General features: G+C 33.2%; 1 protein-coding gene across 4 annotated transcripts; it reads left to right on the top strand.

The window, feature by feature from the left end:
* Window positions 1-4,022: 4,022 nt before the first annotated feature.
* LOC139486212 (stomatin-like) lies at window positions 4,023-25,906 on the top strand. 4 transcript variants are annotated; one of them, XR_011655508.1, is made up of 10 exons: window positions 4,023-4,308; window positions 11,825-11,866; window positions 15,898-16,034; window positions 19,403-19,475; window positions 20,488-20,570; window positions 22,462-22,665; window positions 23,314-23,369; window positions 23,803-23,881; window positions 24,316-25,222; window positions 25,289-25,906. XR_011655508.1 is itself a non-coding variant. In XM_071271006.1 (9 exons), exons 1-9 carry the CDS (start codon window positions 4,284-4,286, stop codon window positions 24,502-24,504), a joined length of 888 nt encoding a protein of 295 aa, XP_071127107.1. In that variant the 5' UTR covers window positions 4,095-4,283; the 3' UTR covers window positions 24,505-25,906. The 4 variants fall into 4 exon arrangements, 2 of the variants coding, with proteins under 2 accessions (XP_071127108.1, XP_071127107.1); XR_011655509.1 differs by lacking the exon at window positions 11,825-11,866 and having other exon boundaries at window positions 4,025-4,308; XM_071271006.1 differs by having other exon boundaries at window positions 4,095-4,308; window positions 24,316-25,906.
* The last annotated feature ends 1,788 nt before the right edge of the window (window positions 25,907-27,694 follow it).

The raw sequence follows: 27,694 nt of genomic DNA, 5'->3' as shown, positions 1-27,694 counted from the left end.
TAAATTAAGGGTAAGTGACCATATTTTGGAAATTGAAAGGGGTAGATACAAAAATATAAAAAGGGAAGAACGTTTATGTCAACATTGTTGTCTAAATAAAATAGATGATGAAGAACATTTTTTATTTACATGTATTAAAAATAAAGATTTGAGACTTCAATTTTTGCAGAAAGTTAGAAATACCTATTCTGATATAGATAATATGGATGATGTGGATAAATTGGTTTTATGTCTTTCGTGTCCGTCAATTATGCAGTATACGGCTCCATTTGTTAAAAAGTCATGGTCACTGAGGAGAGTGGACTCAACAACTGCATGATAGATACTTATATGTATATAATGTTTGTTCTTTTGTTGTTATTTTTGTATGATGTATTGTGTTCATTTATATATGCCTTCAACCCCATTGGGGTATAAATGTGCATTTATTCAATAAACAATAAACATATAAGCTTTTCATATGTTTTTTAGTTATAGCTCTAAACGTTAGCATTATGTCTTAACGTTGCATGTGTGCTTTATTTTTTATTCGTGCTTAATTTTTAGTTGTGCTTCATTTTTAGTTATGCATCAGTTTTGGCATATTTAGATGTGTAGTTTAGTAGTGCTTTGCATGTATTTCAAAATGCCTGTAATAGTATGCATTGAAATAATAATTGGTGCTTATATATCTTATCTGCATGTTCTGTGTTTTGATGTGATATGTATATGTTATTTATATTCGGTAAAAAGCTCTCGAGAGCTTACTATGTTTGTATTGTTATATGTGAGCCGAATCAAAATAAAAGTTTCGTATTAAGGTGGTACCTAACACTACATGGAGATAACTCTGTAAAGTCAGCTAAACGTTTTAATTACGTTGTGTTGTAAAGGGAATATTAAGCTTCTCAATGATCAAAATTGGTGTTTGTCAAACTGCTATATAACCAGTGTAATTTTTCTGACAAAACGGTTGGTTCAAAATTTTTGAAATTTTTATATTTTTGTTAAAGGTTTTACAGTTAATACGTTGTAACAATTTTATGAAAATTAAACGAGCCAAATTAATTTTAGTGAAAGTGTTGGGTACCACCTTAACATTCGTATTCGTAGATATTTGATATCGGATTGCAACCTTACTTGGATATATGGTCTCATATAATGAAAGGATTGTGAGGTCAATTAATCAAGGGATAAGGTCATAGTTACTAAAATGGACCGCAATTTGTACAGGAGAGTGGTTTTCGGATGCTTAATCAAACATTACATATAGGATTGAAACTTAACTAGGATATATGGTCACTTATGAGAAGAGGAAGATCCCTATAGATTTTAAGCCAATATCTTCAGGTTCAAGGTCAAAGTTAGTAAAAATAGACCGCAATTCGTATATAAAGTGATTTCTAGATGCTTAATCTAATACTACAAATGTTTTTTTAAAGCTTTTGCCCTTTAAATGAGAATGTGGGATATGTAAGCTTACTCACTAAAGAGTCTTTATTTTTTATTGGCTGCCTATATCACAAATTCAAATGTTCCGTACTCCTTAAACGACGGTAACTGTTTTCGCATGGTATAATATATCAGATATTGGTCAAAAGAAATTCAGAATGTACTTGCACTTAAATACAAGGATGTTTTTTTTGTCAAAATTCAGGAAACAGTTTTACATGGAAAGATATTCGAATTGGTATACTTAAGACAAAATACTGAGTATACTAAGGTTATTCGAGTTGGTATACTTGTGACAAATTAGTGAGTATACTAAAGATATTCGAGTAGGTATACTTAAGATATTCGACCGGGTATTCTCAAAAGATTCGAGTGGATATACTTACGATATTCGAACACTGTACAGCACCAATACCAGATGCGTTTTCTGCGATTATGATATTTTTAAGAAATATGTGTATAAATAATGAAAAATATCAACCACCTTAGTATGCTTAACCCAAAAACAGGGATTTTTCGATGGTGTTACAAGAGCGCAATTATTATTTTACTTTTTACAAGCATTTCTTTTTACCAAGGATAGTACCAAAATGAGATCCTGTCCAACTCTTGACTGCATGGATGAAAAAGGATTGAATTTTGTTTTGTTTGAAAGCTTACTAAACTAATTTTAAATAATCCAGAAAATTAAAGTCAAAATTATAAAGTCAATGTTTTTACGAAGGAGACATTCAAATTTTGTCTTTCCAATTCATTGAAAAAGACGCGTTTTTCAACTTTACATATACAGTGGAGGGTTGAGCTCTCACAAAACATGTTTAACCCTACCACATTTTTGCGCCTGTCCCAAGTCAGGAGCCCAGGCCTTTGTTAGTCTTGTATGTTGTTTTTTTTTATAAATTTTAGTTCATTTTTATGTTTCGAAGTTTAGTGTGGCGTCCATTTTCACTGAACTAGTGCACATTTTTGTTTAGGGGCCAGCTGAACCCCGCACATATTTTCTCTGTGTTGAAGACCCATTGGAGGCCTTGTGCTTTTGGCTCTATGGTCGGGTTGTTGTCTCTTTGGCAAATTCCCCATTTCCATTTTCAATTTTATTTTAGGTTAACATTTGCCGCATGACTTTTACTACTTTCTGGCTGGAAGATAACGCAGACATTTCTATTAACTGAAACTGCTACCTATATTTTCTAGATTGTGTAGTCTTCAAGAGATAAATATGGAACACAACTAGTACTCTATGGAAAATCCATTTCAAATAATTGCGCTCTGGTAACATATCATAAGTCTGGTATATTTGATGAGGTTTTTTAAAACTGTTGAGCCAGGATCATATACATTTGTATATACATGTAGCCCATGTATATATGTCTCTGGTTAAGCTGATGAAACTAATTTATAGATATGATGATTGATCTATGATATCACTCGATCCTTTTGCGTATCGGGAAATTCTGAAATGAAAAAAATCAAAAGAGTTGCATAAATGTTAATACGCTCAACTTCCAAGCAAATATTGCAGCTCGCAAACTAAGCAATGCTAGAAACAGTTTGTTTCGGCAGATTTCGTTGAGCCCGGATATCAGGCATTGCTTCAATTCGCAAGTTGTTGTAAGCTTGTAGAAAGCTGATTCAAATAAATTAAATAATTCTACAAAAAAGTGAATTAAAGATCGAGTCTTATTTATCAAAATGACACGAGACTTTTTCGAATTCAAATTTAAAAGTGAAAATGTTCAAATCATTTCCAATGATCTGTTTTGTATAGAGCGACACGATGAAATTATTCTTTTATGCTGAGACTGCTGTAACACAGTGTTAGAGTAGTCTCAGTTGTATGTAGAAATGGTCTGGGCAATGAATATTATCACTTTAATATTTGTAGTAATGATGGACTAGGAAACCGTCAAAGCTTAACTATGCGTATAGAGATTTTACTCACATTAAACTCAAAATCTTTGTGTATTGTCATTAAAATTATTTAAATAAGTTTGCGACAAATGCAACTTGATAAGACAAAATTGACTGTGTAACACAGTGTACATGCTCCACGCGTTAGTAAACTTTGGTGGTTGTGGTGGTGCTTTTTTTTTTTAAATTTATTTATTAAAAAAGGGGGGGGGGCGGCAATTAATTTTTTTGAAATTTGTCACCCAATTTGAGAGGAATTTAAAAAAATGTTAGTAATATTATACATGTTATACAATCGAAGTGTTATATGTTATATAGCATGTTATTATAGACTGAGACTACTATAACGATAACATAATATGTGTTATAGTAGTCTCAGTTATAGATAACAATCTATCAGTCTTCATTTTTTTCTTACCATCAGTGACATCAGGGTTTTAAATCCGCCCAAAGTTACTGAAATTAACAAGATTTATTTACGATATAAAATTCAACATCAAATGATTTTCTTATAAATACGTTTTAGTTTTACGCATTTGATTACATAAATAACCTACATCTATCTTTTCCTATTTACAAACGTTCATTCATATTTAAAACCATGTGACTTTTATTAATATAATTCTTTTCAGGATATTTTTAGAAAAATCGATCGGTACAAATGTCGCGAGGTGACCTTTAATCCAACAGGTAAATTAAGGTAGATAACAAAACATACCCAATACATATCTATTGATTAAATACATACATGTATATTTCATAATGTATACTTCATGGTCATGTGTGTTGTGACGTATCTAAGTGTGGTTTTCCGGCCATTTCAACACAACAACTTATTACCTGTGACTATTTAAATTTCGTTACAGGGATCACGACAACACAGTTTTTAGTGCACCTGTGGATAAAGCGAATATTCACAGTTTATCAATCTGGATACTGAAATGTCACAGTCCAATATTAATAAAGGTAGGCATGAGTTAACATTTTACGATTTTTTTTTATTGATTTGTATTCATATGTCAAGGTAAAAAACATAGGGGTGTGGCTGTTTGCTTGGGCAAGCAACATAAGCACAGTAAGCTTGTTACCCTGGTGAGGGCAAAATTTGGGACACGGACAATTCCACATTTTATCTACTGACTGCGGAAATATTTATAATTTGGTACATTTATAATGCGTTAAACATGTTAAACAGTTATAACAGTTAAAATTGTATTGTTTATAAAATGATGAAGATAATATTACCAAATAAATTTATTTCATGTTAGTCTAGCTGTTGTTTTTGCATGAATACATTTGTCTCGCTGGCTAATTGGCTGAATATATAAAACACAGATGCACACTAAAAAAAATCTAATGCGCTGTGTCTAAAAATAGGAAAATCTGCCCGTTTACTAATAAACATGTGATATTAAAATAAGTTTTGGTTTTTTGGTTTGTTTCGTTTTCGATTGATTTGTTTTGTTTTTGTGTGATCTTTGTCTGTATTTTTTATGGTAAACATTAGATAGATATAATGTGTAATATTCGTATATTAAAATAAATCAGTAAATTATTATTGTATTCAGATCGATGACCAGCACTAACCAGTTTTGCGCACTATGAAATTGACATAAAATATCATGCATGATCTGTATGTATCACCTGTATCTAATGAATTTCTGCCAATATAGGCACACCTCCGAATCGTAAAAAAAACTTTAGTGGAATGAACTGATATTATTTAATTTGCATTTATCCCAACTAAGACATAATTGCAATCATGGTGAATGTTTGGAAGTAGAGCATATGAGGGGCGTGTTATGAAGCGAGTTAAGTTCTAAATATTGAGTACCAGACTGTATAAATAAAAAAGAAGATGTGATATGATTACCAATTAGACAACTCTCCACAAGAGACCGAATGACACAGAAATTAACAACTTACTATAGGTTACCGTACTTCAACAATGAGCAAAGCCCATACTGCATATTCAAAGTTTTGAACCTGCTACTCTGGCTTTTTTTTATGTTGGTACTTGTTTTTAGTTCTCCCCCTACCCCCCTTTCCTAGCAAGGAATTTTCAGTATTGTATACAAATCCGTGTTCCTACATTTGTCCTTGACAATTAAAAATATATCAAAATTGAATTGTCGTATATTTTATATGTTATTTTCTGTCGAGACCTTTCCAATTGTGAACTTTCCATTTCTAAGTAGCAACATTCCAGCAGCACCTGCATACGGGGTATATATCTCCCAACTGATACGATATTCCCGTGCTTGCATTTCCTATCATGATTTTCTTGATAGAGGGTTGCTGCTCACAAGGAAGCTATTAAAGCAAGAGTTCAAATGGTGAAGTTGAAATCATCCCTTCGTAAATTTTACGGACGCTATCACGAGTTGGTTGACCGTTATGGAATAGCCGTTTCACACATGATATCGGATATGTTCCTTACGTCGCAACTACAATCCCCTTCCCTTTCATGAATGTGACCTACCGAATTAGACTATTTACCGCATTTGTTATCACATTAGCAACACGACGGGTGCCACATGTGGATCAGGATCTGCTTACCCTTCCGGAGCACCTGAGATCACCCCTAGTTTTTGGTGGGGTTCGTGTTGCTTATTCTTTAGTTTTTTTATGTTGTGTCATGTGTACTATTGTTTGTCTGTTTGTCTTTTTCATTTTTAGCCATGACGGTAATTGTCAGTTTATTTTCGATTTATGAGTTTGACTGTCCCTCTGGTATCTTTTGTCCCTCTTTTTTTAGATCTTAGAAACTATTTACGCATGCATATACTTATTTGTAATATTCAAGTACACTTATATGTTGAGGATATCCGTTTACAAATTATCGTCGGTCTTATGCGACTTTGAAAATATATATTTGGGGTCACGTGTTAAAGCAATTCATCGATGATAAAATTATAAACAGCAACCTATTGACAAACTGACAAACGTGTAATGGAATAATGCGGCTGTGTACCAATATATCTAGCATGATATTTATCCATCTATGGGTGCATTTCTTTCTAACACAAACGATGCAAACGGTTAAGCGCGCATTTGCTTATAACATACGTTAGCATTTACATAAACTTTGACAACCTATGCACTCGATAAAAATGCGTCTACAGAATAAACGCTACAATTGTTTTAACTTCACCCTGATTAAACGATGTATGTGTTTCTACATTTGTAAAAAGTCTGTTTATCAACAAAATGTGCATGCATTATTGAAAGTTCAAACAGGGTCAGTAAACACTGATTAAACGATGCAATCTAATTAAAAACCGATCTCTCATCGCTCCTGTTTCTGATATGTCGCTCCCACGCGACATATTATCAGAAAACGGGAGCTATGAGAGATCGGTTTTTAATTAGATTGTAAACGATGTATTTGTTTCTATTTTTTGTATCGTTAAAAATTAACAACAAACGCCACACAACGTTTACAAATTTTGGTTAGAAAGAAATGCACTCTTAATTATTTACGAATTTTTCGTCACTTGATCATGGCGATTTTAATTCATCGTTGGATCAAGAAGGGGTCCAGAAGTAGAAACCCTAGAGGTTTTTTGGGGACCTTTTTTATCACTTAAAATCGACATGATTTAGGCTGAAATTTCCCTTCTTTCTATGTTGCCATGAACCCAGTTAAAAACCTTCTTTGAAAATTTCTTGATCCAAACCCTTACAACGTTTACATTTTTGCTAATCATTTAATGTAATGACTCACAAATCAAACCAACTATATGAAAGGACTGATTTTTCAGACGTTGAGGTTGCTTTACTGTTTAAAAGTATTAAATGACCGAGAAAAACATGAAACGAAAATGCTGGACGAAGTTTTCGGACTCAAAAAAAAAAATGAAACACACTTTTCTTACCTCGACGAAAATTGGGTTTGTCTCCACCTTTTCCAGGTTCAAAATCCGTTGACCCTCTTATGGGGGTAATTTGTGCCTCATAAACATGATAAAGTTTTTGTTTATATAATAAAATCTGTAAATCTAAACAATTATGGATCCTCTCCTGTTAGTTTAAACATATTTATTTATAGTGGTTTGGGAAACAAGTTTTGCAACTTATATTAATCCCTTTCCACTTTGCGGGTGCGAGTGCTGCCTTGTAGCGGCATTAACCTGCTCTTTTTCGAAATCTACAAGGTGGTCTTTAACGTGTTAGAGATGTGGCTCTCTCGTAACACGGTTCAACCATTTATCGTCCCATTCCAACAGACTATCATCGTTTCCTCAAGACCATTCTCGCAAATGGTGTCAAGGGAGAGCCGAAAATTCAGTCCCTGAAATTTTCATCCCGCAACGGGAATCGAACAGGAACCTTTGTGTTAGTGATCCGATGCGCTAACCATTACACCACGGCTCTCCTGTTCAGTATGATTCAGAGGCGGATTTAGGGGGGGGGGCAGGGGGCCCGAGCCCCCCCATTTTGGGAAAAAATTTGATTGCTTATATAGGGAATCACTGAAGCGTGACTGGAGCGGGCCCCCTCTTAGGTCAGTAGGTAATAAAATTTCTGGATCCGCCACTGTGATTAACTACGCTTTATTGAATGATATAGTTTACTTTTGTTTTACCACACTTATTGCATTTTTATACGACCGCAAAAATATAAATTTTTTGGTCGTATATTGCTATCACGTCGGCGTCGTCGTCGTCGTCGTCGTTGTCGTCGTCGTCGTCCGAATACTTTTAGTTTTCGCACTCTAACTTTAGTAAAAGGGAATAGAAATCAATGAAATTTTAACACAAGGTTTATGACCACAAAAGGAAGGTTGGGATTGATTTTGGGAGTTTTGGTCCCAACATTTTAGGAATTAGGGGCCAAAAAGGGCCCAAATAAGCATTTTCTTGGTTTTCGCACTATAACTTTAGTTTAAGTGAATAGAAATTTATGAAATTTTGACACAAGGTTTATGACCACAAAAGGAAGGTTGGGATTGATTTTGGGAGTTTTGGTTCCAACAGTTTAGGAATTAAGGGCCAAAAAAGGGCCCAAATAAGCATTATTCTTGTTTTCGCACAATAACTTTAGTATAAGTAAATAGAAATCAATGAAATTTAAACACAGGGTTTATGACCATAAAAGGAAGGTTGGGTTTGATTTTGGGAGTTTTGGTCCTAACAGTTTAGGAATAAGGGGCCCAAAGGGTACAAAATTGAACTTTGTGTGATTTCATCAAAAATTAAATAATTGGGGTTCTTTGATATGCCGAATCTAACTATGTATGTAGATTCTTAATTTTTGGTCCCGTTTTCTAATTGGTCTACATTAAGGTCCAAAGGGTCCAAAATTAAACTTAGTTTGATTTTAACAAAAATTGAATCCTTGGGGTTCTTTGATATGCTGAATTTAAAAATGTACATAGATTTTTATACGACCGCAAAAATTTTAATTTTTTGGTCGTATATTGCTATCACGTTGGCGTCGTCGTCTGTGTCGTCGTCGTCGTCGTCTGCGTCGTCGTCGTCGTCGTCGTCGTCGTCCGAATACTTTTAGTTTTCGCACTCTAACTTTAGTAAAAGTGAATAGAAATCAATGAAATTTTAACACAATGTTTATGACCACAAAAGGAAGGTTGGGATTGATTTTGGGAGTTTTGGTTCCAACAGTTTAGGAATTAAGGGCCAAAAAAGGGCCCAAATAAGCCTTATTTTTGGTTTTCGCACAATAACTTTAGTATAAGTAAATATAAATCTATGAAATTTAAACACAAGGTTTATGACCATAAAAGGAAGGTTGGGTTTGATTTTGGGAGTTTTGGTCCTAACAGTTTAGGAATAAGGGGCCCAAATGGTCCAAAATTGAACTTTGTGTTATTTCATCAAAAATTGAATAATTGGGGTTCTTTGATATGCCGAATCTAACTATGAATGTAGATTCTTAATTTTTGGTCCCGTTTTCAAATTGGTCTACATTAAGGTCCAAAGGGTCCAAAATTAAACTTAGTTTGATTTCAACAAAAATTGAATCCTTGGGGTTCTTTGATATGCTGAATTTAAAAATGTACTTAGATTTTTAATTATTGGCCTAGTTTTCAAGTTGGTCCAAATGGGGGTCCAAAATTAAACTTTGTTTGATTTCATCAAAAATTGAATAAATGGGTTCTTTAATATGCCAAATCTAACTGTGTATGTAGATTCTTAATTTTTGGTCCAGTTTTCAAATTGGTCTACATTAAGGTCCAAAGGGTCCAAAATTAAACTAAGTTTGATTTTAACAAAAATTAAATTCTTGGGCTTATTTGATATGCTTTATCTAAATATGTACTGTGATTTTTGATTATGGGCCCAGTTTTCAAGTTGGTCCAAATCAGGATTCCATATCAAGTATTGTGCAATAGCAAGAAATTTTCAATTGCACAGTATTGCACAATAGCAAGAAATATCTAATTGCACAATATTGTGCAATAGCAATTAATTTTCAATTGGAGTTATCTTTCTTTGTATAGAATAGTAGTTGATAATATATGTTGGAAATTTGCCAGACATGACTATGATGTCATTTTCTATTTTTATTTGCCAATAACTTTATGTAAATAACTTCATTGGAAATTTGCCAAACAAAATGTTGCTGATGAAGCTTTTTTTCCTTATCTTATCTAAAATGTTTTTAGATAATGTATGTTGGACATTTGCCAGACATGACTATGATGTCATTTTCTATTTTTATTTGCCAATAACTTTATGTAAATAACTTCATTGGAAATTTGCCAATATAAAATGTTGCTGATGAAGTTTTTTTTTATTGTTTTATACAATAAACAATGTATATTCACTTTTACTACCAACCAATCTTTACCATTCAGTGATAACAAGCACTTTATTTTACATTTTAATATTTTATTATGTATTTAAAAGAGTAGTTATTGTTGCAAACTCCATTAGAAATTTGAATTGATATCAGTTTTGGAAAAAATGGAAACGGGGATGTGAAAAAAAAAGGGGGGGGGGGGGTTTAAATTTTTCTCATTTCAGATTTCATAAATAAAAAGAAAATTTCTTCAAACATTTTTTTGAGAGGATTAATATTCAACAGCATAGTGAATTGCTCAAAGGCCAAAAAAACCTTTTAAGTTCATTAGACCCCATTCATTCTGTGTCAGAAACCTATGCTGTGTCAACTATTTAATTTTAGATTTAAAAAGTTTGAAGAAGAAATCTTTAATTGATTTGTAAAATCTTGACATTTGTTTTGTGTAAAAAAAAACAACATGTAATGTCAAAAATTTGATCACAATCCAAATTCAGAGCTGTATCACGCTTGAATGTTTTGTCCATACTTGCCCCAACTGTTCAGGGTTCGACCTCTGCGGTCGTATAAAGCTGCGCCCTGCGGAGCACCTGGTTCATATATGTATTAAAAACGTCCATTATCATGTGATAATTAGGCCAAATAAAAATATATGTGTGGTCCCAGTTACATATACTTTTAAAAAATAGGGTCGGTAGGTCGGCAAATTTTTATTTTTTTATTTTTTATTTTTATTTTTGAATGTCAAAATCCGGAAAAAATATCGTGTTTACCGAAATTGTTTCCGGTATTATACACACCCTTACACCGTTTACTTTTTTGCTAATCATTTAATGTAATGACTTAGCACAAATCAAACCATATATTTGAAAGGACTGATTTTTCAGACGTTGAGGTTGCTTTACAGTTTAAAAATATTAAATGACTGAGAAAACTGAACATGAAAGGAAAATGCTGGACGAAGTTTTCGGACTCAAAAAAATGAAACACACTTTTCTAACCTCGACGAAAATATGTATTAAAAACGTCCATAATCATGTGATAATCAGGCCAAATAAAAATATATGTGTGGTCCCAGTTGCATACTTTTAAAAAATAGGGTCGGTAGGTCGGCCAATTTTTTTTTTTTTTTAATTTTTATTTTTGAATGTCAAAATCCGGAAAAAAATCGTGTGTTTACCGAAATTGTTTCCGGTATTATACACGCCGAAACCGGAAGTCCACCATTTTTACATGTGTTTGGTTGTAAAATAAACAGTCATGTCAGATACGTTTTTAGTTAATTTTGTTGCATTTAAGCCATAACAGATACTTGTGATGGAAATTCAGATGACAGAAATCTATGAATTTCAGGTTAACCAGGGTCGGTCGGGTTACTGGAACCACACATATATTTTTATTTGGCCTCATGATAATAGGGTACATTTCATAACTATAGATTAAAACAGTAACACGACACCAACGTTTACACTTAATTCCCTTCGATAGTTTATTCCGGGGAAAAAATAATAATTGAATAAAAAACAAACGATTATGTAGAACAGAACATTGTATTTCACGCTGGAATTGATTATGTGCTTAAATTCCTGTAAAATAAATCGTCTATATTAAATCAGAGACATATATATATGTCTCTGATTAAATTAAAAAAATTGAGACGCATGCTAATTTGGTGCGGTCTCAAATCTTCACAGAATCTTTGGACTTGTATTTTTAGATGAAAAGTCGATCCTTGTACGTTCTGCACATAACAATACAAGTAAGTGTGATCAGTTTTGGACAGTGGTCTAAACGGGATATAAATGTCCATTTTTAGAATCTACAGCTAATTTGTTTTAACACTATAAACGCGGAAGAAAGCTCATTATCATTTGTGATTGTTGTTACAGCATATTCCATTGAGTTTGTAGACAAAGGTAGTATCTTTGGTTAGCTTTAATACTTGCTAGCTGAACTGCGAAGTCATTATTAGGCTAGGTAAATTACCCTCTTTTAAGAGTAGACTAGTCCGACAGATAACCTATCTACTGTCTGTATGACCAGACTACTTCGAAAGGAGGGTAGTATTTCTTACCCAATAATGACTTCACGCTTGAGCTAGCTAGCAAGCTAACCAAAGATATTACCTTTTCCTACACACTTAATGAAATCTGCTGTAAACATAGAAAAGATATCAAACTATCTGTAAGCTAAGCGTGCCCGTCACAGATATAACAAACATGGGCCATATATCTATCATGTGTACATACATGTACATGCACATGTACATGTATCATTTGGACTTTTTTTTTTTATTACAAGTCAAAATAAGTGAAAATTTGTATCATGAATACATGCACATGTACATGTATCATTTGGACCATTTTTTGTTTGTTTTGTTTTTATTACAAGTCAAAATAAGTAAAAATTTGTATCAAACTTAGGTTTTTCACGTATATGTTTGTATATGTATTCATACAACCGTAATGCTAACATTAAGTTCACCGAAAATTATGACTGGTACTAATTTGACTTTCAAAAAGAGAAAATCTTCGTTATTCTGGAATCGGTTTTAAATTCAAATATCGCCGGAAATTAAACCTAAATTGGACGCCAAACTATCTCGTTTTGACCATTTCCCTGGCTTGGTTGACGCTTTAGGGTGGCGGCGTTCAAATTGCTTTTTTGTACAGCAGAAACTGTAAACCGTTTGTCTTGCAAAGGGTTAATTGCTATTCATATTGTGAAAAAATGTACTTTTTAAATTTGACCTATGGTTTAATGAAACAGCTTGGTTAAGTGATTTTCACAAGAAATTAATATATAAGATTCAATTAAAAAGTTTATAGCATAGCACTGATGACTTCTTGCAAGTGAGTGAAGAACTACTGTCTGCTTTAAATGTCTGTTGGTGTGATACTACTGCTGCTTATGATCAAATATGTGTCCACTAAAATCGAGCTAAGTCTCTCAAGCTTAATCAAACTTTCCTTGGAAAACAGAGCTTAAATAAATTTCTGTACAAAATCAAGCACAATCATACTTTCCGTAGAAATCAAGCTTTATCAAACTTTCCTAAGCATATCAACCTTTGATAAGCTCTTTTCAGAAATTAACCTTTTCTTCATAGCATTTATGGTTTCTTTGCATAGCGATGTAATAATGTGCAATCTCTCCCCTCGGGCAAGACATGCATTATTTGTTTCTCATCTGCATGAACATGCATGCCATTTACTCTTTAACAAACTGCATACTCAGTCAATTATATTTTCTGTTTTAACTTAAAATAAAAAATAATAATCTTTCGGCGAAGCTCTCAAATGCTTTCCTCTGTATTTCAACAAGACACAAACAATTTCTGCTCTCATAAGTATGGTTATAAGAATATATAATCCTTGCACGGATTCGGCTATACTTTTTGGAACTCAGTTTGGATTATAGCTCTTCATCTTTTATATAAGCTTTGGATTTTACATATTTTCGACACGAGCATCACTGAAGAGACATGTATTGTCGAGATGCTCATCTGGTGCAGAAAAATTGGTACCATTAATGTTATTATAAGAAGCTGTTAGGTATAAAGCATGGACAAACATTTGACTATCTATCACACTGACCATACAGTCTGGTAAGGTCCGTGAATGCCTGATAAATCTGTTCAAATGGTGTGCAAGTAACTTACTACCAACGATATAGGATCCATTTCTTTCTTGTTTGAAAGTTACCATGCGTCAGGATTATTCTTTTTTCTGTCTAGAAACAAGTTTTTGTTTTGGAGGTCAAGATGAAATTCTTAAAGGTGAAGGTTTAAACCAGTAAATATATATATATATATATATATATATATATATATATATGTTTTTACTTGGCGTTCTTCAAACATACAAATTCAAATTTTGATGTTGCTATACCAAATGATAAACAACAGTTTTGAATGCCATAAAAATGAACACTTCAATAGAATTAAGCGTTGATTTCATCTCAACACAAATATGTTTTAAAGCAGCCTCCCTCTCTTTCTAGCAAGAAAATATTTGTGTTAGAGATGAAATCTTACCTCCATCACTTTAAGATATGGACCGCAAAATGTCGGTTGGAAAGAATTGAGAACCATGACACACACATACGTTTCGATTCAATATAATATTTTTTTTAGTATCAACACAGGTATCACACTTAATTGTAGGACAGCTAAATATTTATATATTTCTCGTTTTTATATAGATTAGACCGTTGGTTTTCTTGTTTTACTGGTTTTACACTAGTATATAGCTTGCTGTTCGGTTTGAGCCAATGATCCGTGTTAAAAACCGTACCTTGACCTATAATGTTTTACTTTTATAAATAGCTACTTGGATGAAGAGTTGTCTTATTGCCACTCAAACCACATCTTCCTATATCTATATATATTCTTATCACATGATCCCTCTTACTAGAAACAAAAACATGTACATTTGAAGTTTTCATTCTATAGTATAGGATTTTTCATGAAATTGCGGGTACATGAATTGATGATTTAAACAAAATATCAAATTTAACCTTGACATTGCAAAAATGTCGATACTAATTATAATTGATATTGACACAAAATATAAATGGGAGAGATCCGATTGCGCAAAAATATTATTAACTAAATAAACAAGTTAATATTAGTTATATTGATTGTCTTTTAACAAATGACGAACCATATCGATTTCGGCTGAGAAATTTGGAAATGATCTAGTGTTTATATAACGTAGAAAAAAGAAATGCGTTATTAAAGAAAATTTATTTTTAAATACATATTGTGTTCTTATATCCAGTGTGAAAAGATGTTCGTGGTATGATTTTGAATAGAATTTTTAATGTTGATATTTAATTGTCAAATTCTTATTCTCTAAAAGTGCAAAAATGTACAAATTACAGGGGCGGATCCAGCCATTTTAAAAAAAGTGGCGTTCCCAACCCAAGACAAAAGGGGGGTCCAACTATATGTCCCCATTCAAATGCATTGAGCGGCAAAAAAAGGGGGTTCAGACCCACGGAACCCCCCCCCCCCCCCTGGATCCGCCAATGAATTATATATTATTTTTTAATCTCAGAAGAACTCTAATCAAATATAAATCAACTTTTCTACAGAAACCTGGTAACAATATATATGTTCCTGCTCAAACCATTGCAAATCAAAAATTATAATATAATACATCTGTTTAGTGTTGCATTTTTTAAATAATAGAACAGGAGAAGTATAATAAACTAGGTAAAATTGTGTTTAAAAATATTTTTTTAATAATCCTTCATTTGATTAACTTTAACCTGAACTTCAAAGCCCCACTTGATGTATCACAACATTAAACAGGAATATTTGTATGCCCTAACCTAGGGGCATTGTGTTTTTGGGTCTGTGCGCCCGTCCGTTCGTCCGTCTATCCCGCTTCATGTTAAAGTTTTTGGTCAAAATAGTTTTGATGAAGTTGAATTGAAGTCCAATCAACTTTAAACTTTGTACATATGTTTACATTCCTGAAACATGGGTCGTTATACAGATTTGTATAGTCTTTAAAAAAAAACATAATCCACTTATGCCGTGCCTTCATGGAAGCCATACCGAGTTAGGTAAAATATCTTGAGTAATAATGAAGTATGATTATAGCGTGAACCACTTTCAAATTGTCATGATTTACAATAAATAGAAAATATCATCTTCCACACATATGACAAAGAAAATACTGAGATATTATTTTTAAGTTGAATTATTAATTAGGATAAAAAAAGTTCTAAGGTTCACGTATTGTCTTTCTTTTTAAAAAACAACTTATTTATATATTGCAGGTTACCAAATGGGTGACCAGAGGAACATGCAGGATTCATCCGAGGACGGGATCGGATGCTGCGGATGTATATTGATGGGACTATCGTATCTTCTTGTTGCCTTGTTCTTTCCTTTTTCTCTTTGTATGACAATAAAGGTAAGTAAAAAACAATGAGATATGGTAGAACTCGAATAACTCAGCGCCCTCTATCCACTAAAATTTTGGAAAGATATCGTACTGCCGTGTCCAATTTTTGTCGAGCCTGCAACTTTTGTTGCAGAAAGCTCGACATAGGGATAGTGATCCGGCGGCGGCGGCTACGGCGGCGGCGGCGGCGGCGGTGTTAGCTCACTTCTTAAAAGCTTTATATTTTAGAAGGTGGAAGACCTGGATGCTTCATACTTTGTATATAGATGCTTCATGTTACGAAGTTTCCGTCAGTCACATGTCCAATGTCCTTGACCTCATTTTCATTGTTCAGTGACCACTTGAAAAAAAAGTTCAAATTTTTTGTAATGTTGAATTCTCTCTTATTATAAGTAATAGGATAATTATATTTAATATGTGCGTACCTTGCAAGGTCCTCATGTCTGTCAGACAGTTTTCACTTGACCTCGACCTCATTTCATGGATCAGTGAACAAGGTTAAGTTTTGGTGGTCAAGTCCATATCTCAGATACTATAAGCAATAGGGCTAGTATATTCGGTGTATGGAAGGACTGTAAGGTGTACATGTCCAACTGGCAGGTGTCATCTGACCTTGACCTCATTTTCATGGTTCAGTGGTTATAGTTTAATTTTTGTGTTTTGGTCTATTTTTCTCATACTATATGCAATAGGTCTACTATATTTGTTGTATGGAATGATTGTAAGGTGTACATATCTAGCGGGCAGATGTCATGTGAAGTAGACCTCATTTTCATGGTTTAGTGGTCAAAGTTAAGTTTTTGAGTTTCGGTCTTTTTATCTAATACTGTATGCCATAGGTCAACTATATTTGGTGTATGGAAATATTTTATGATCTTTATGTCAGTTGCGCAGGTTTTATTTGACCGTGACCTCATTTTAATGGTTCATTGCACAGTGTTAAGTTTTTGTGTTTTGGTCTATTTTTCTTAAACTATAGGTAATGGGTCAACTATATATGTTGTATAGAAGCATTGTTAGCTGTACATGTCTGCCTGGCTTGGTTCATCTGACCTTGACCTCATTTCAAGGTTCATTGGTCTTTGTTTAGTTATCTTGGTTAATGTTAAGTTTATGTGACAGTTGTAATAAAGCTTAGCTTTATACTTAGGACTATCAACATAATATCAATGATTAGTATAAAAGGCGAGACATTTCAGTGTGTGCACTCTTGTATTAATAAAGTACAGATCCGGTGTTTTGCTATAAGGATATGAAATGCTCCGTAATACTTAAGAACTTTCGGGGTCCTCTGCTTTTTGTCGAGCCTGCACCTTTTGTTGCAGAAAGCTCGACATAGGGAAAGTGATCCGGCGGCGGTGGCGTTAGTTCACTTCTTAAAAGCTTTATCTGACCTTGACCTCATTTTCATGGTTCATTGGTCAATGGTAAGTTTTCTTGGTTAAGTTTATGTGATAGTTGTAATAAAGCTTTATATTTAGGACTATCAACATAATATCAATGATTAGTAAAGAAGGCGAGACATTTCAGCGTGTGCTCTCTTGTGGCAAATTAATACACAACTTAAAAATTTTAAACGTGTTGAAATTTCACAATCGGCAAACTTCGGTTGGTTCCGATTTTCGGAAACGGCCGAGTTGTGACGAATAGAAATTAATTGGCTAATGTAACAATTAAATTGTTGTCAGATTCTTGAACCAAAGTTTGGAACAGGATATTTTGAGCAATGTTAGATATCAATAAATCAGAAGATCATTTATTTTTTTTACGGTTTTGGTTAATTTGTGTCAGTAAAGGTTCCGAACAGGCACATGTTCAAACTTCTCGGACCCGACTAAACTTTATGGTTCACTACACAAAATCGCAGTGGTTTGGACCTGTTTTATAGAAGCATTCAAGATTGATGTTGATGATAAAACTATTTTGACATCAGTACATTTTTGATTGACTGTGACAGTCACAATTTTCTTAACGACTATCCTGACTGTCACGACTATTATGACTTTATTGGCTGTTTAGTCATGACAATCATGACTATTTTAACTAAAACCATCGAAATCACCCGTAGGTTTAAAAAACTAAGACAACCCTTTCGTCATCAACCAATCAAATATTTATGGAATAGAGCAGCTCGATACGGAAATCAATTATATTGTGTCACATACTATAATTAAATATGTAGTGTATGGCAATAAAGATTTGAATTGAATTATTATTATTAAAAGACCTGAATGATGTGTCGTATCTCTAATAACTAAAGTGACGGAAGGGACGATCATTCGCTTTTCGAGGGAGAATTTTTTCGCGGGATGCCTCAACTCTTCACCTGTAACTCGATTAATGTTTAGATATGCAGTCATTCTATTTGGAGTAAGGAGGGTCAGTGGTCGTATTCCGATTAACCAATAACCAAGTATTGTTGTTTTTATATAAGTCCCTATGTGTGAAGTATTTGCTACTGAACGTTACTCAAACAACAATCAACTGTTAAAGTAAATAATTCTGCCGGAAAATTAAATATATCACCATTGCCCTCTTTTCAAATGTATATTTAATTATCCTATCATCAGGTTAACCATTATGATTACCAATAAATAGGTGAATTGAGGTCCTTTAAAAATCATTCGTCCATACATGGCATCCATTAATGGTTGTTTACTTAATTGATTCGGATGTTATTTCACATTCCATACATATTCATAATTTGTCATAATGAATTATGATAGGTTAAATATGGATCGAGTATATGTTTACTTACAATCATGATACACGTCTAATTGGCGATCATATCACATTCAATAATTTTTATGTTGATTTTTGAGTGCGTTTCTAGTGAAGTGTGGAGACAGTTAAATGTGTAGTTGAGCATTGTGAGTTCAAAACCCGCACGTAAGGAGCGACTATGATTCTCAGTTTGCCTGTCGAAGGTCGGCGCTACTCACTGCTTCCCCCTGTACGAATTGAAATAAACCAAATATTAACGAAAGTGGCATCAATTATCAACAAGCTTTTGTTGTTTTTATATATTTTAATGTTTAATATATTATTTTTTATCTTTTCTAATAAAACAAAACAGCCTTTCCGTGACAATGTTAAAATGATGCATAGATAATTTATGCTGGAAAGAACATGGGAAAAATATATCTAATATGTATGTTCCTGATAGACCTGAATGCTTCTTTTTATAATTTTATAGGGTTGTTAAAGCGTTGATTATGCGCAATTTTTTAATATCATCATAAAGTATGTGCTTCGTTTAGCACGTTTCCACTCTACTAAAATTATAAAAAGAAGCATTCAATTCTATCATGAATTAAATCCCATGATATTTCAATTTATGAATAGGCAAACTTAAGGAAAAGTATCTCTTTCTTCAGATTGTAACGGAGTATGAACGAGCTGTAATCTTTCGATTGGGTCGAGTACTGCCAGGAGGGGCGAAAGGACCTGGTGAGTTCATTAGATACTTTAAAAAAACCTTTGAATTTCTAATGCAAATGGCTAAAAATTTTAGATTCTGCAACAAAAATGTCGATACTTCCTCTCTTTCTTTCAGTCCTTATTTTAGATTTCAAACAAATAAATATTATGTATGTATATATAATTTTTATATATTAAAGTAAAACTATATATTTAAGCATTTTAAATTGTTGTCTGCTCTTTGGTCGGGTTGTTGTCCCATTGACACATTCCCCATTTCCATTGTTTATTTTAATTTGTTCTCCCAGTTCTAGGTAGTGTTTTAATAAATGATAATAAAATATTTATTTTATATATTAGCCATGTGTCACTAATTTATAACAACATGCCGTACAGTAATTCTCTTATCGGGACCAAATAGCCTAAAGCTGTACTCGTAAAAGAATTAAAATAGAAATTAAAGCACTACAAACTAATAGCCTGGTTCAATTTGTTAATAGCAAACGTGTTGCTTGCAGTTACGACAAAACAGAGCTCTGATTGTCTTTCTATTTTGGCTGACGTGTCAAACAAAAAAATATAGTTGTTATGCAATGTGAATGATCTTCCGGTTTTGAATTTATTATTAGAAATCATATCAGAGGACCATTCCATCAATAAATGTATTCTTTCACAGAGACAGATTTAGAGGGATGCCCGGTCCCCCTTTTGTGGGAAAAATTTGATTGATTATTATAGGGAATCACTGAATCAAGACTGAAGCGGGGTCCCACTTAGGTAGTCAGTACCATTCCCGTATGAAAATGTCTGGCCATGATCCGCCACTCTTTCAATTATATAAGAGCTTGATAAGAGCTTTAAAGGCTAGAATGGGAAAGTCCAGCAATGAGAATATTTCTATACCCAAATTCGTTGGGGTTGAAATAGTTTGAATACCTACATATATACACTATAAACCAGCACAACCTGGGACCAAGTGATAAGTTTTCATACAACTGCATGATATGTACCCTTTTCTGACGTTTTCATTTTTTTTATGCAGGAATGTTCTTCATATTACCATGTCTTGATGAGTTCAAAAAGGTCGACCTCCGTACAGTATCATATGACGTCCCACCTCAAGAGGTAAGAGCACGTATTTAAGGTGGTACCTAACACTACAGGGAGATAACTCTGTAAAGTCAGCTAAATGTTTTAATTACGGTTGTGTTGTAAAAGAAAATTAAGCTTCTCAATGGTCAAAATTGGTGTTTGTGTCACTGCTATATAACTGTTCCAGACCATACGAGTATTTGGACCGTACGCGTACGGTCCGGACCGTATACGTATACTCGTACGGTCCGACCATACGCGTACGGTCGGACCGTATGAGTATACGCGTACGGTCCAGCTGACCATACTTGTGTTGGGATCATATGGGTTAAATGTTAACAAACATTTATCAAAACCTTTATTTTTAGTTATACAAATTGTTATTATTACAATTAGATGGAGAAAGTGAATAAGCGAACAATTAACATTAAATATTAAATTTTGTTTAATTTTATAACCGTAAATCCTATTTTGTTACTCTGGCCCAAGATGACACTTGCTTCCACAAGGAACGTCATATATTTTTAACATTAACATGTTTTGTTCATGCATGTTCCTTTGCATATGCATTTTTTGTAAAGTTCCTAAATATTCTAAAACAATTGTCCTCCCACATTATGTTTACTTCCGATAACTTCAATGTCAATGAGCATACTGGGCTGTAATTAATGAATTACTGACATGCTAAGTTAAATAAGCCTGATTTTTTACAAATAGTTAAAATATTAAGCTTTTATTTCAATAACTATTCAACTTTTTATGTAAATTTGAGATCTGTTATATACATTTGTATCTAATAAACTTGACTTGAAAAATTCTTAATATTAGTCAGACCGTACGCGTACGGTCCGACCGTATGCGTATATTGAAAAAGTACGCATACGGTCCAGACCGTACGCGTACGGTCCAAATACTCGTACGGTCTGGAACATAACCAGTGTAATTTTTCTGACAAAACCGTTGGTTCAAAACTTTTGAAATTTTTATATTTTTGTTATAGGGTCAAAGTAAATACTTTAACAAAATTTTATGAAAATTGAACGAATCAAATTAATTTTAGTGAAAGTGTTTGGTACCACCTTAAAAGAATGTCACCAATAAAAAAGAAAATTAATAATTATTTCAATCTTATATACAAATTCAGCACATTTTACATTGTTTTAAACAAGAGAACATTCATAACAAAAAGAATTAAACATTGTCATGTTCCATCTTGTCATCTTTATTATAATTTTTGTAAACATTATTAAAAAAACAAATTAACAAGTGAAAACAGTTAAAACATTAGTCTTGTTATGTAATGTGTGTAAAAGGGGAGAGCAAACATCACGATGAAAAATAGCAATAGACTGTACTTTTTCTGTAAGATTACAATACAAACAAGTAAACTAAAAAGTATTGCAGTACTTCTTTCTTAAAGATATTTGTTTCTATGCTAAAAATTGCTTACTATATATAAGTAATAGTGTAAAAAGTAAAATTACAAAAATACTAAACTCCAAGGAAAATTCAAACGTAAAGTCAATTATCAAATGGCAAAATCAAAAGCTTAAAATTCATCAAACTTATTGACACCAACTGTCATATTCCTGACTTGGTACAGGCATTTTCGGTTGATTAAACCTGCCGTTTTAAAGCTAGCTAAACCTCTCAATCGTATGATAGTCCCATACAATTCCATAATATTGAATACGATGTTTGAACAAACCAATCAGACATAATTAGTAAAATGTCAATAACAGGGGCACTGCAGTCAACATTGTGTTATAATCTAAATCACTATAAAAACAAATATGTTAATGATTTGCAAGCACCAAACAACTCCTGTGGCCTTTTGAGTTCTGAATTGGTTCAGGTTGTTTCACCTAAGTTTATTGTACCAGTTATGTTCGTGTTATCATATTTATTTATGTACTCCTTTCAGATTTTAACCAAAGATTCCGTTACAGTAGCTGTAGACGCCGTTATCTACAGCCGTATTTTCGACCCTACAATGTCTGTGTGTAACGTGGAAAACGCAGATTCCTCTACTCGATTATTGGCAGCCACAACCTTGAGAAATGTCCTTGGAACTAAAAACATGTCTGAACTCCTGACTGAAAGGGATTCTATTGCTCACCAAATGCAGGTTGGTATATTTAGTATGTCTATAACCAAAGTTTTTATTCTGTAGAACATTTATCAACTTGTTGTCTCGTTGAAGTCAGGAAAATGAGACTTGAACATGCTGTTTCCAGAGATGTTGACAGCAATGGTGGTGTAATATCATTTTGTTAAATTTTGTGATCAACATTTTAAGGGAGATTGTCAATGGTAACTCATTGATATTTGATCATATGCAGTTTGAGTATCATTGGTACATCTCATTATTACCGCCCCTTAGTCATTGTTTATCGATTGTGGAGTTTTGCGTACTAATATTGGGGCCTCGATGACTGAGTGTTCGAAGTAGTTACTACTGCAATCTCTAGCCAGTCAACCCTAAGGTTGTGAGTTCGAATCCCGCTCGTGCAGGTGCACTCGACTCCAATCTTAATTGACTAGGTTCGTCATTTTTCCCACCGAAGGTCGGTGGTTTTCTTCGGCCACTCTGGCTTCCTCCACCAATAAAAACTGGCCGCCACGAAATATCCCAAAAGCGGTGCTTAAAAATGGTGTTAAAACACCAAAATTCTAAATCAAATCATACTAATATGTTAAAGATTGGGATTTAAAAGAGAAAGACTGGGGGAGATAGCAATACACATTTTCTCAAGTTTCTTGTTCTATTTTTCAGTCTATCTTAGACGAATCAACAGATCCCTGGGGAATCAAGGTAGAGAGAGTTGAAATGTAAGTATCAGTTATGTCCCTTGTACTCAAAATTGTATTTATCATGTATACCCCGTTTCAAGGAGGGTACAAAAAGGTTAAAATTGGCAGAATAGAGGGGGAAATTAAGAAATGATCGGCAAAAAATTAAAACAGAATAGAAAAGAATGTGGGTGTGCAAATATAAAGAGTGATGGCCAAATGGATAAAGAATAGAGAAAAATGGTCTAAACATTTGATAATACATAAATGAAGCTTTCAGTGACCCTCATCATTACCAAATATAATCTTTGTCAAACATTTTCTATGAGTTGTTTTTCAAGAAGCTCTAGAGGGATAGCAACTGTCATTTTCTTGTAACTTTTTCTCTTCGTTTTTATAATTAATTGTTTCCTTAATAAGCATCTCATGTTCTGCACATTAGTTGTAAATATTTACATTTCTTTTATTACAGTAAGGATGTCAGACTTCCAGTACAACTCCAGAGAGCAATGGCTGCAGAGGCAGAAGCTTCAAGGGAAGCCCGTGCTAAGGTTTGTTCACAAAACAGTTTTGGTTTTTTTTTAAGTGTATCTTTTTGTATTTTGAAGCTTTTTCTTTTTTAGAGCAAAGAATTACTCTAAGCATACTTTGTAAGAAATAAATGACGTTATCCTCTAATCAAAGGGTTCTCCAAATTTATCATGAGTTCATGGCGTTGTTCTTTTATTTTTTATAAGTTCATGATGTTGTTTTACTATCGATTTGCGACATAATCACGTCATTGTAAATAAGTTAGCCTCAATAAGTTCCTGATGTTGCTCTTATATTTAATTGTAATCTGTTCACAACGTTGTTATATTATCAATTTGTCACCGGTTCATGACGTCACGTTGTAAAAAAGTTAGCCTCATGTCTGTAACTCAGTAAACGCTTCTATTTTGATGTAATAAACAAGATATTTATATATTTTGTTTATTTTCACTAGGTATTAGCAGCTGAAGGAGAACAGCGTGCCTCACGTGCTCTGAAAGAAGCAGCCGACATCATGGCCCAATCACCAGCCGCTATTCAGCTTCGTTATTTGCAGACATTGAACAGCATAGCAGCAGAGAGGAATTCCACCATTATTTTTCCATTACCTATGGATTTGTTGAGTGGATTTGGCAAGAAATAGAACTGATATTTTTATGTTGTTTTAATCCAATGTTGTTTGTATAATATAAAAGATGGATTATGCTAGAAAATGGCAACAATCAAACAATATTACTTTATATATATAACATAATATGCATTGCCATGTGATATCCTGAATATGCCTTACTTACAAAAATAAGAATAAAAACGAGATTTTTAGTTGTTTAAGAAGTGAATAGTGACCTAAAGATGTATACATTCACGTTTTCTTGTCTCTGCTGAAAGTTAGCTTTTTCGCAATCGTACTGTGTTTCTATTATTAATTCCAATTTTTACCTTTTTATATCAAAAAATGGACATGCATTCTCCTCCATCAGAGGCATAACTTGTGAGGCACTGTTGGCTGGGTTTTTTAAAAATGATACTATTATTGCTTTGATGATTAAAATGGTCTGTTTTATGTTAGATTGAGAAGACAATCAAACCACTTCATAAACATCTCAAACCATTCAAGTTCTTTGGTTTGTTTTTAAGTATGTTTTAATACTAAGTGCTTAGGTATTTCCTTCATTTCAGGGTGAACTTTTTTTGCAACTAATGTTGCCATATTGAGTGATATTATATGTTACAGTTTCAATACATGCGGGTGTTAGATATTAGGCTAGATTCAGGGGAACATCCCCATTTCTCATTCACAGGTCAAATGAATACAGGACTACAAAAGGTTATTTCGTTTTTACTATTAAATGTAATTTAGGGCTTAAAAGAAATATTCAATTTGTTTAAAAAACGAAATGAATAAGTGGGTTGATACATTAAAAAAGTATCTTTTCAAAATAACAATTAAATTGAAATTTGACAGGCTTTTACATTATTGAAATGACATATATTAGAAATATATTTATTTTATTTTTTAAATTGTAAAACCAATAATAGATCTTTAAAAAACTTGTTCCAATTTATTGAAATGTCAAAGGTATTCAAAGAAAATAGGGTGATATACATTTTTATATTTATCTATACTTCTTTCTTTAAAAAAAATCCACTTGAAGCACGTGAAATAATAATTACCTGATAAGCAATACATATACCTTTGACGTCAGTCAGATAACTATAAGAATATGGTTGTAGGTCTCTTAATTACTATGTTTTATTTTGTATCTGTATCATATTGCTGTCGCCAGGTGTTATTAGTATTGCAAAGTTTAGTTGTTATGGTAACATAAAATATCGTCTGTTCCATAAAAAAAACGATTGTACATAAGGGGTAAATGCGTATTTAAAAGCTTGCCTGTTTTTAAAGTTACATGTTAATCATGTTGATTAATTAAGACATGCAAATACATATTCCATGTTTGTTTTTACTTGTTGTTTGTACATTATATATTTCTTAATTACATAATAAATTAAAATGATAAAGTTCCTGTCCCAAATTTTAAAACATATATTCTATTTTTTCTATATTGTTATTTGTATTATATAATATCGTAAGAAAAAAATAATAAATTAAAAAAAAAAATCATGTATGCTTTAATTTTTTTATGTAACAAATGGGTAATGCGTAAGACACTGAACGCAGACTTAATTTGATTGTTGGTTCAATTTTAACACTTGACATTACACGCCTCGTGCCCGTGCTACTCCGAATGCAGAGGTCCAGGATTCAAACACTGGACCAAAACACTTTGAGTGTGTTATTTGCTGCTTGCTTAAGCTTCGACATCTAAAAGATGGGGGAGTAACTTGTCAACTCGAAATTAGAATACTATGAGATTTTGAGATAGGGACCATGTCTTCTTGTTGACTGTTTCCTCGTGAACTAGTTGTTCAGTGGTTGTCGTTTATTGATGTGGTTCATAAGTGCTTCTTGTTTCTCGGTTTTTATAACAAAAACAAGACCGATAGTTTTTCTTTTTAAATGGTATTGCATTAGTTATGTTTTGGGCCATTTATAGCTTGCTATTCGATGTGAGTCAACGCTCCTTGTTGAAGACCATACTTTAACCTATATTGGATTACTTTTACAAATTGTGACTGGGTTAGAGATTCGTCTCAATGCCACTCATACCACATCTTCTCATGTCTATACAAAAGGTAAAAATCGCATGTCTAGAACGAAACGCATGTAACATTTCCGTGCCCTTGTCATTGATTGCAATATTTTCAGGGTTAAGCAGTTATTCATTATTGGTTAGTGTAATTTAAACTAGCAACTGCGTCGGTAAATTAAACAAATTGCGTCATTCTAATCATAATCCTACATACAAAATAACCAGACCATTTGCTGAGACAAAACACAAATGAAGATTTGTTCTGTTGTGGTCGAGTTTAAATAACCTGTCTTCATCATTGAAACATGCAATGATGTATTATACTCCATTAAGATAAAAAAAAAATAATAATAATTTTAGAATACACAAAAATTGACCTGAAATTGAGTACAGTGCTGTGCTAGTATTTTCCTCAATCATGTAGCGACGCAAGCTGCTAGGTCATCCTGCGCGGCCGTGTCGTGTAATTCGTCTCTTTGTGATAATTACTTTGGCCAACAATGTTGTGGTTCCGTGGCTTCCCCATCCTCAGTGATGACATGACTTAGAAAGTTAACTTTCTTTGTAAATAGTGTGCACTTTGTGGGCTTAAACTCATTTCAGCCAATCAAATATCAAAAAGGGGTTTAGATGCATCTCATGAACTGATTTTCAAAATACAATAAAAACTCTATTGTAGACCCGCCTATACCATTTCCATCAATTTTTAAAGATTGTTGGCGCGCAAGTCAGACTGAATGTAATCCGGTCCCCTTTTATAAGCAAACGTCGATTTAGGTAGCTATTTCTTTTCCATTTCCATCTGTCGGTACGCCCAAAATAAAGTATAAAGTAAAGAACCAATTATTTTCTAAATATACAATGTATGCTTTAATGAGTCGTCGATGAGGGGCAACTGCTGTACATCTCTTACTGTTAAACCGTTAACCTTGCGAAAATCTACACAAAAACGAGTAGTTTCGTCCTTCATTTTCAATACTATCACAGAAGCCCATTGACCGTCGGCTGGTGTAAATACTCCGCATTCTATCATGTCATCGATATAGTTATTTTCGTTCTCACGCATAATAAGTGTGCTGCGAGATGGTTATTTTGAGCTTTTTAAAAATTCTAGTAAACAAGTTATTTCCTTAATTTTGAATAAAGATTAATAGAATGTTCATATAGACACTGACGCTA

Source organism: Mytilus edulis, chromosome 8 (assembly GCF_963676685.1).
Source record: "Mytilus edulis chromosome 8, xbMytEdul2.2, whole genome shotgun sequence".
In the NCBI taxonomy this organism is placed as follows: domain Eukaryota; kingdom Metazoa; phylum Mollusca; class Bivalvia; order Mytilida; family Mytilidae; genus Mytilus; species Mytilus edulis.
This window is presented reverse-complemented; position numbering and strand designations above follow the sequence as displayed.